Source organism: Elephantulus edwardii, unplaced genomic scaffold (assembly GCF_000299155.1).
Source record: "Elephantulus edwardii isolate Elephantulus edwardi_28Jun2011 unplaced genomic scaffold, EleEdw1.0 scaffold00360, whole genome shotgun sequence".
NCBI classification, from domain to species: Eukaryota; Metazoa; Chordata; class Mammalia; order Macroscelidea; family Macroscelididae; genus Elephantulus; species Elephantulus edwardii.
In genome coordinates this window covers 1,142,771-1,153,814 of record NW_006400110.1, presented here as the reverse complement: position 1 = coordinate 1,153,814, position 11,044 = coordinate 1,142,771, and the positions used below count along the sequence as shown (strand labels likewise).

The 11,044-nt window shown below is 42.0% G+C and overlaps 1 protein-coding gene across 2 annotated transcripts in view; it reads right to left on the bottom strand.

The window, feature by feature from the left end:
* SLC35A1 (solute carrier family 35 (CMP-sialic acid transporter), member A1) overlaps nt 1–10,152 on the bottom strand; it is a 77,946-nt gene extending 67,794 nt beyond the window's left edge. For both annotated transcript variants that reach the window (XM_006902029.1, XM_006902030.1), the window contains exons 1-2: nt 10,137–10,152; nt 158–335 (exon numbers count right to left, since the gene is read on the bottom strand). In XM_006902029.1, the coding sequence (XP_006902091.1) occupies nt 158–335; nt 10,137–10,152 (194 nt within the window). The remainder of the gene's footprint in view (nt 1–157; nt 336–10,136) is intronic.
* Nucleotides 10,153–11,044: the final 892 nt, after the last annotated feature.

Here is an 11,044-nt window from a genome sequence, read left to right as displayed (position 1 = left end):
AGGGGGGTGGGGAAAAGGGTGTAACAATGAATGAATGGAATTCCAAAATCTCTGTAGATGTTCACTGAAATGAAAATTAAATAATTTAATTTAAAAAAAATACTTCAACAAAGTGTAAAAGAGGTAACTGTATTTACTATTAGGCATCTATACTTACTTAGCTAAAATTCCCACACTTAGCATTAATTTTATAACTTCTGTAATACACACGGCTGTGGTTGAAAAGTAGAGTTCTTTGTCTGAAGTCCTTGTGTATCTTAAAGCTATAGTGTAAGCTGCAGCCACCAGAGTCATCACGACCAAGCAGTATAACTTGAATAACAAATTGACATTCTCTGGAAAATAGAGGCAACAAAATATTGAGTAAGAATATTAAGTATATAAAAGTTAACTGTATAAAAGTTAACAGTTTATAGGTAAAATATTTTTCAATTCTAAATAAAAAAGTTTTTTAAATCAATATTTAAACACTTATTGTAAAACAATATTTTCAAAGTGCATGAACATGACAAACTTGTATGCAAAAAATTCAACTGACTTTAACACCTATTTGTTATGTACTATCAAGTTGACTATAACTCACAGCAATCCTAGGAACAAGAAATCTGAACTTTGCCCTATCTTGGGCCACCCTCACCAACTTTTACATGCTTAAGTCCACTGCTACAGTCACTGTGGCAACCCGTCTCATTGAGGATCATCCTCTTTTTCTTTTACTGCTCCACCTTTCCCTGCATGCCTCCTTCCAAGGACTCGCTCCTCCTGACAACTGGTTACTGATTTGTTCCTGAGGAGTGTTCCAATTAACAAAATCATGTTGTTGTTGTTGTTGTTGTTGTTAGGTGCCTTCGAGTTCACCATGGGTAACAGTGATGCTATGAAAAACAGATGTGAACCCTGACCTACCACACACCATTTTTACCACCTCTAATATACTTGAGCTCACTGTCATAGTCACTGTGTCAATCCATCTTTGTTAGGGGTCATTTTCTCTTTCAGTGATCCTCCACCTTTTCAAGCACGATGTCTTTTTCCAAGGACTGGCCCCTTCTAACATGACCTAAGTATGTGAAATGAAGCGTCATCATTCTTGTCCTCCAAGGAGCACCCTGGTTGTACTTTCTCCAAGACAAATCTGTTTGTTCTTTCTGCAGTCTATGGGATATTCAGTACCCTTCTCCAACACCACAATTCATAGGCATCGATTCTTCTATCATCCTTAGTTCAACTTTTTAATGCATAGAAAGTAGGGTCTACCCACTTTAGTTTGTTGTGAGATGCTGTCAAGTTTATTTCCACTCACAGCAACTCCAGGTAACAGTAGAACTGCCCGTAGAGTTTCCTTCAGGCCATGGTCTTTTCAACACTTGGATGCATCTGAGAACTAGACAATGAGTAAAGATAACAAAGAAGTTTTGATACATTTGAGCTCTGGTGTTGGGAGATGAGTAATAAATATCCCATTGGCTGCGAAAAGAATAAACAGATATGTCATAGAGAAAAGGTTAACTAGAGTCTCCTTGGAAAGGATGACAAAGCTTCATCTTACATACTTTGGCATGTTATTAGGAAGGGACAACATGCTTGGAAAGGCAAAAGGTCAGCAAATGAAAGGAAGACCCTCAATGAGATTGACTGACACAATTACAGTAGCAATGAGCATGTCAGAGATGGTAAAGATGGCACAGGATGGATAGGGTTCAGATCTATTCTTCACTATGAGTTGTACTCATCCCAATGGCATTTAACAACAGCAGTCTTGATGAGAGCTGTGATGTTAAGAGTTTATTGTTCAAAATGGCTTTCCTAGCCAATGAATTTGACTAGCGATCCTATGTACAACAGCCCTAAACTCCGCTCTGTCCTGTGCCAATCGCACCGTCTCTGACACTTCCGTCCCAATTATCCCAGTCACTGAATCAATCCACCTCATAGAGGGCCTTCCTCTCCTGCGCTGCCCCTCCACCCTCCCAAGCATGATGTCCCTCTCCAAGGACCGGTCTCTCCTCCCAACATGTCCAAAGTATGTTAGACGGAGCCTCAAAATCCTTGCCTCCAAGGAGCCACCCGGTTTAACCCTTTCCAGGACAAATCTGTTTGTTTTCCTAGCAGTCCATGGTATTCTCAATACTCTTCTCCAGCACCACAGCTCAAAGGCATCAATTCTCCTTCTATCCTCCTTGGTCATTGTCCAACTCTCTGATGCATAACAAGTGATTGCGAAGACCACAGCCTGTATCAGACATACCTTAGTCTCCAGAGAGACAGCACTGCTCTTCAGTACTTTGGAGAGGTCCCTAACAGCAGATTTTGCCATGGCAATGGGCCTTTTAATTTCCTGGCTGCTGGTGCCAAGACTGTTGACTACAGAGCCAAGCAAACTAAAGCTGTGTACAATCTCAATCTCTTCACCATCCATCCTGATGCTGCCAATTGATCCAGTGGTGAGAATCTTTGTCTTCTTGACATTGAGCCTCAATCCATATTGTAGGCTGCAGTCCTTGACACTCTGCAGCAGGCGTTTCAGGTCCTCTTCAGTTTCAGCAAGCAGGGTTGTGTCATCCGCATAACGCAGGTTGTTGATAAATCGTCCACCAATCTTGACCCCACATTTCTCCTCATAGAGCCCAGCCTTCTGGATAATCTGTTCTGCATATAGGTTGAAAAGGTATGGAGATAGGATGCATCCCTGGTGTACACCCTTCCCACTTTTGAACCATGCAGTGTTCCCTTGCTCTGTTCTGATGACTGCCTCCTGGTCCAAGTATAAGTTTCGCATTAGAACGATCAAGTGTTCTGGGATTCCCATTCTTCTCAGAGTCAGCCATAGTTTGTTATGATCTACACAGTGAAATGCCTTTGGATAGTCAATGAAACACACTCGACGGCACATAACAAAAACAATAACACATGGTTGTGTGGTAATATGTGAATAGGGTGTGTTAGCCTATCCACAAGGGGACTGGCTAGTCTCCTCACTAAATGAAGTAGACATGGTGGCCGATTTAGGAATGCAGTGTGCACCCTTTGAGATAAAAAATTCTTTTACCAACTCGACTTAATAGCAGCAGCAGTGGTCAAAGCAGAAGACCAGACATGAGACAGAGTGGACCTTGGGTCCTCACTATCCCATTGAACCAGAGTTAAGAGCTTTTTACCCAAGTTTTTGGATGACTGGGGCGGGGGACCATAATTTTCAGGACTGAAAGTTTGGAAATATTGGCCTCAAGCTGTGAGGCTCAAGCCTGAGAGATGCCTGTGAGCACATTTCAGAAGCTATCCTCACTGAGTGACTGTACTCTGCTACCAACCAGAATTATAAAGGCTTTTGACTTCCCCAATATGGTTCTGTGGAGTCTATGAGTTATCACATAAGATTTTGTACTCAGAAAAGGATTCGACTCATGTTGGAATGAGTATAAGGAGGTAAGAGAAGGTGGGATGGGAGGAAGCGCGGGATGGTGTTACCTGCGATGCTCCCAGTTTTGGGGGGGGCGTGAAACTGCTGTCTAGCTTGACCATGTGGGACCCTTTAACTTAAGATCAGCAAGCCATGGGCCCCAGCAAAAGCCACCAGCTGAGTCCTGGCCAGAAGCCTGTGGGACACCCCCCCCACCAGGAACAAGCCGGTACTTTGGGGAAGTCTGGCCTGACCACATGGGACCTCTTAACTCAGGCAACAGGGAGGTCCTGGGCCCCTCGATGGAGGTGAGAAACCACTTCCAGAAGGGAATAACAGGTGTCCTCAGTGGTCACTCAGGTACTTTGGGGAACAAACTGCTGTCAGGCCCTTGGCCTGCAAAAAGGGAGCACAAATATATAGGTGCTTCTTAAATATTGCTGTGGATCAACGTGGAGCCACGGGAGCTGGAAGCATCAGAGGGTCACAGTGAGTGATGGCAGGGTACACAAGCCTTGGTGGGGTGCAGAGAGAGCCATGGTGGGGCGTACTGAGCCACAGCAGGGAACAACAACAGGACACACCTGCCAGGAGCAAACAGAACAGCAGGAAATTGAGTGAGGTACTTAAGGTGGATCATGGCTGATTAGTAGACCAATTGTGGGACCCAAAACCTTAAGCAGGAAGGAGTGAGATAGATGGGGATCAATTGGAATGGCAGACTAAGTTCTTCAGGAGAAAACCAAGACTTCCTGGCTTTCCATTCAGGTCACCCCTGCACTCTCTCCCATGTGCATCTGTGTGCGCATCTCACCCCCAGCCCACATGTGCATCTACATGTGCACTCACCCCAAGTACATCTGATTATGTGCCTGCCCAATCTTCTTCTGGAGCAGTGATATCAGATCAAAAACAAGCTATCACCTCAGGCTCAAAAAACTACCACAACAACGTTACTAAAGAAGCAGACTACCTCACTCCCCAGACAAGTGCAAAGCAAGATGTCACCCCCAAAAGGTGACACAGTAGCAATGGATTTCCAGAAGTCAGGAAGTCTGATGGAACTTTCTGACACAGAATTCAAAAGAAGAATGACTGAAAATTTTCAATGGGGGAAAAACAAACTTGAAGAATTACAGGACACTGCAAGCAAAATCAGTAGGAGCTTGAAGAAACAATCCAAACCAATGCAGATAAAAACAAACAAACAAACAAACAAAACAACGAGGCACTAGAGGCACTGGAAAAACAAGAAATCATGGTCCAAAATACGAGATCAAAGGATTCAAATGCTGCCAACATGATGGAGGGACACATGAACAGAACTGAAGAGATAGAACACAGACCCAGTGAAATATAGTATAGAATTGTCACCATTGATCTGCTAGAGCAAAAAGCAGAGTCAAAAAGGAAAGAAAAAGAAGAAAACTTAAGAATAATGTGGGACACCATGAAGAGAAATAACATGTGCATTATCAGAAGCCCAGAACAGGAAGAAGCAAGTAAAGGCACTAAAAAAGTTGTGGAAGTATTAATAGAAGAAAACTTCCCAGGCATAATGAAGAATGATAGAATATATATATTCAGGAAGCTGAGCAAACACTATAGAATAGACCCCAAAAGAAAAAAATATCATACTTAAATTTGCCAGAACCAAAGATAAGGAGAGAATTCTGAAAGCAGCAAGGGAGAAACAAGGAGGAACCTATAAGGGAAAGCAGATAAGATTAAATGTCGATTTCTCAGTAGAAACCATGATAACAAGAAGACAGTAGAATGACATATATCGAACACTCAGAGAACACAACTGTCAACCAAGAATACTGTACCCAGCAAAACTGTCCATCAAATATGAAGGAGAGATCAAGATATTCCCAGAAAAATAGAATCTAAGGGGGTTTGCAAAAACAAGACCAGTATTGCAGGAAACACTGAGAGATGTCTTTCTTACACAAGTGCCACATAAAACAGGATTGACCAAAGTAACTAGCAACAACACCAAGAAGAACTCAACAAAATGATAGCAATAAAACCTTGCCTCTCAAAATCACACTGAATGTGAATAGTTTAAATGCACCACTTAAGAGAAAAATAGTAGCAGATTGGATAAACAAAATCTATCAATATGCAGTCCACAAGAGACATCCCTGAAAAATTAAGATAAAGACAGACTCAAAATAAAAGGGTGGGAAAAAATATACCAAGCAAATGGCAACCAGAAAAAAGTAGGAGTAGTGATATTAATCTCTGATAAAACAAATTTCAATGCAAAAACCATTGAAGGACAAGGAAGATCACTACATAATGCTGAAAAGGTCAACAGAACAAGAGCACATAACAATAACAAATATCTACGCAGCAAATGAAAGACCTGCAAAATATATTAAAAAAAATTAGCAAAACTGAAAAAGGAAATAGACAACACTACTACAGCACCTGGAGACTTCTACTGAAGACTCAACAGAAGTCTCAAGAGTCTCACCACTCTTAAGATAGAAAGATAGAACTACCAGAAAGAAAGAAACTCAACAAAGACACTGAAGAATTAAACCACACAAGAAACCAACTCGATCTCATGACATTTATAGACTAATATACCCCAAAAAAGCACAGTACACTTTCTTTTCCAATGTCCATGGAATGTTCTCCAGAATAGATCACATTTTAAGTCACAAGACAAGCATCAATAAATTAAAAAACACAGAAATAATACAAAGCATCTTCTCAGACCACAATGCTACAAAATTAGAAATTAATACCAAGAGGATAAAGGAGGAAAAAACCATACATTTGGAAGCTGACCAACATCACTCTTGAACACGAGGAGGTACTAGAAGAAACAAAAACTGAAATTAAAGTTTCTTGAAACAAATGACAATGAAACCAACACTTACCAAAATCTCCGTTAAACAGCCAAAGAAGAAATCAGAGGTCAATTTATAGCATTAAGCAAACACATCAAAAGTGACCACTGACTCCAAACCAACATCTCCAACAAATTTAAAAAGAACAGCAAGAAAATCCAACACCCTCTAAAAAAACTGAAATTATAAAAATGTGAGCAGAAATCAATTAAATAGAAAACCAAAAAGCAACTGAAACTATCAACAAAACTAGGGGTTGGGTTTGTCCTGGAGAAGGTGAAGCTGGAATTCTCCTTGGAGTCAAGGATTCTGAAGCTTCATCTGACATACTTTGGGTATGATGCAAGGAGGGACTGGTCCTTGGAGAGGGACATCATGTTTGGCAGAGTGGAGGGGCGGCGCAGGAGAGGAAGACCTTCAATGAGATGGATTGACTCTGTAACTGGAGTGGCGGGAATTGAGTGTGTTTGAGACGGCTAGGTTGGCACAGCATAGAACAGCGTTTAGGGCTCTTCTTGTATATAGGGTCACTATGAGTTGCAAGGGACTCAATGGCACATAACAACAACAACAACAAGGCCAGTGAATACTCACCTAGCCCACAACTCAACTAGTAGCAACATTTCAACTGTCCTTGTTCACTATGGCTAATAAAGTTTCCTTTAGTCTCCACCTATATTTGTGGCAAATGGTTCACTAAAAGAAAGTCAATTGCTAACCATGATAAATGGAAAAAATATTGATGTTGTCAACAGTTTCATTTTACTTGGATCCACACTCAATATTCATAGAAGCAGCAATGAACAAATAAAAGATGTTGCATTGGACAAATCTGCTGTCAAGGATTGGTCAAAGTTGGACAGTGATTAAGAAAGATCAAGCCAGTATCTCTGAAATATCATGTTAACAAAGAATACTGAATATACCACAAACTGCCAGAAGGACAAAAAAATATATCTTGGAAGAATTGCAGCCAATGTGCTCCTTAGAGGTAAGGATGGTGAGACTGTTTTCAGGAGGGGCCAGTCCCTAGTAAAAACATATTACACTTGCAAAGTGTAGGGTCACATAAGATTGGAAGAAAACCCTCAAAAGATGGGCTGTCCCAATAACTGCAACCATTAGCTGAAGTATAGCAGAGATTATAAGGATGGCAGAGGATCAAGAAAGGTTTCAATCTGTTGTATATAGGATAACTGTGAGTCAGAGTTGGCTCAATGGCACCTAACAATGACTGTGACAGAAATGGTCTTAAAGTTAATAGTTCTTTATTTTAAAAAATCCAAGTTTTGAATAAACTAAAATATGGCAGTTTCTGTGAACTGATCAAGTTAGCTCTATAAATTTTTCTGTGCGGCAAAAAAAATAATTAAAAGCTTAGTAAATCACTCTTGCTCTATATTTATACGTGGGTTTACTGTAGTTATTTTAATTTACATTTTACTATAGCTTATGCTTTTGTATATAATCAAGTCAGAACCCATTCATAGCTAAACCTCCAGCAGGTTTTCAGAGACTGTAAATTGAACAGGAGGAGATTGTCCATCTTCCTCTCACAGAGCAGCTAGTACATTCAAACCAAATATCTTTCAGTTAGCAATCCAATTCCTTACCACTAGGCCACCAGAGCTCCCTGCATATCATATGGAGGGCATTATTATTAATACCTAATTTTTTAGAAATTTAGAAGTTGCAGATATACCATATCCTTTGAAATATCAAACTACCAAAATTACGATTTTCTAGTGTTGTTGTTATGTGCCATTGAGTCACCTGCAACTCATAGCAACCCCATGCACAAAAGCTCTGAACTCTCCTATCCTGAGCCAATCTCATAGTCTCCAACACACTTGGCCTTATTACCCTAGTCACAGTGTCAACCCATCTCATCCAGAGTCTTCCTCTTCTGCAGTATCCCATCACCCTTCCAAGTATGATGTCCTTTTCCAAGGACTGGTTCCTGCTGGCAGCATGCCCAAAGTATGCAAGACAGGAGTTTCAAAATCCTTGCCTCCAGAAAGCAAGCTGGTTTCACCCTCTCAAGAACAGACCTGTTGTTCTCTTGGAAGTCTAGGGTATGTTCAATACTCTTCTCCAGTACAACTCACTGGCATCAATTCACCTCCTGTCATCCTTATTCACTGTCCAGCTCTCTGATTCATAGACCATGTGAAGACCATGACCTGGATCAGGCGCACCTTAGTCTCTGTCATATTTGCACTTCAGCACTCTGGGTAAGCCCCTGACAATAGACTTTTCTAATTCAATTAGTCTTTTGATTTCTTGGCTACTAGCTAGTTCCAAGACTGTTAACTGTGGACCCAAGCAAGCTGAAAATGTTGACAATCTCATTTCCATCTATCATGATGCTACCAAATGGCACAGTGGTAAGAATCTTTATCTTCTTGATGTTGAGCTTCAATCCATATTAAAGACTGCAGTCCTTTACTTGTTAAAGAAGATGCTTCAGGTCCTCCTCAGTTTCAGCAAGCAAGGCTGTGTCATCTGTATAATGCAGGTTGTTGATGAGTCTAGTGGACATATATATCTGTGAGCTTTGGTGGCCTCCTGATAAGAAGCTATGGTGTAATTCCAAAGGCATGCAGTTAAAATCCACCAGGTGCTTCCTGAGAGAAGGATGAGCCTGTGTTATTTACTGCCTCTGAAAACCTGCTGGAGGGTCAGCTATGTGTTGGTTCTGACTTGAAGACACAACAATAATAGTGGACACTTAAGACTTATAACAAAATCAAGGCAAAGTACAGATAGGCAATAAATCTGCAAGTTGTTACAACTATTTCAAATAATGATTTGGCAACAGTAATTTTCAAGTTTTTGCTACTCATTATTGAGATATCCCTATGTTATGTTGGTCATTAAAACCCATCTACTTCACCCCACTCCCACCACCCTTTACCTCCTCTATTACTATGGGAGGGGGAAGTCATATTTATTTGAAATGGAAGAAAATATAAAAGAATCTTTTGTACAGACAGTGTTCATGGGCAGGGCCTGAATGATAAATGTGAATTCTTCAAATAGGAAAATAATCTGGTAATCATGCAATATGGTATCCTTTAAATATTTGTTCTACTTTTAAGAAGTGAAATCCCAGTGTTCTCTGGAGGAAGGGTAGCGAAATCAGAGTTTCCTCAAACTCCTTCAAACTACAGTAGTATTACTTAGAAATTCACGTTTGGTTCACACTGATATATCCTAGCCAGCAAAACGAACGAACGTGCTGCGGAATTAATCTGGCCCCAGCTCCTGAAAGACAGCCACTAGATCATTTACACGGATGTGTCAATGCTTGGGGTAGGAAGACGTCATCTCCACCCAAAACACCAATGCTCATTCTCTCTGGGAGAAAGTATTTTATCCATGGCATTCTCCCTACCGTTAGGTTCTCAGTGATGTGAAATGCTCCAGTCATGTTTCAGTGGCTGTTTTTCCACACACTTGCCGTCCCTTGGGCTCCTTGCCCAAAGCACGTCTTTGAGCCTCGAAGCTGCCTTGGGGCAGGAGGTGCCGCACCGTGGCAATGTCCCTTACCGAGACACAGCACTGTCCTGTATCCCGCTGAAAGATGCAGGTCCAGCCTGGACCCGCCACAGCCTGAGCCTGTGAGAACTGGGCTCTCATGCCCATCAGTTCTCTGAGACAAGCATGGTCTCGGAGCTCAAAACGGTCCCCGGGAAGGCAGCCGCCGTGGGAGTGCGACAGTCCCGCGCAGCCACCGATTCCGGCCCCCGAGTGGCTCAATAACAAGTCCCACGACCGCCCTAGCCCCGGAGCCACCGGACGTGGAGACGCTCGTCAGCTACGAACTGCCGCCACTCCCGCTCTACCCTCCCAAAAGCCAGAAGCCTCACCTCTCGGAGAAGCCATAGTTCCCTCCTGCGCTGAACCGACGCGCCCCTCCGCGTGCCCTGCGCAAAACACAGGGGCCCGCCCCTAAGAGCATAGAGACGAACATGCTGCGGCTAGAGCGTCGCGCCGCATCGGGCCGGATGAGCAAAGCGGAAGCTCAGAAAACCGAGTTCCACAAGAACAAACTGGGAGGAGGGTAGAGAGAATGGTGCAGCGGTGAATGAATGGAAACCCAAAATCTCTGTAAATGTTTATGAAAATTAATAAAATATAATTATAGAAAAAAAAAAAAGGAAAACTGAGTTCCTTCCAAAATGGGCTCGAGCCCGGGCACGGACTCCGCCGCTCAGTGCTTAATGACAGGGTGTAAAACGTGTTTCCAACGTTTGTTAAGTAAACTACAATTACCAACTGGCTTGGAAAGGGGAGTAGAAGAAACGGAGCGTTACCTTCTGGGAATTATAGTCCCTCCCCCCAAAGGCTGGGCGTCTGATAAGCATTTGTGGTTAGTTTTAGTAATTTATTTTCGTCAAGGCTGATGGGAAAGCTCCGAAGTACTCAAAATAACAAATTGTTTGACTATTTTATAGCTTACACTTTTCACATTACATTCCATTGTTAATCCTTGTAAGTTTCTATGATTTCTACATTTTTGTTCACAAGTGTCCTGTGGTCAGATTGTCACTGCTAGCGAGAGGGTCTGGCTACATGGTTTTCACTCAACGAAATGGCCTCAGAAATGGTAGCAGTGTCATAGTTCAGTTACTATGATCCATCATGTGATGATGAGTGGTTAAGCTCTATGAAAGTGTTAGAAATACTCAGTACTAAAATCAGAACGAGGCGCAAGTATCTGAGAGATGCCCAGCCGCCTACAATTATTGAAGGTTGATCCCCAGAAATTCTGAGA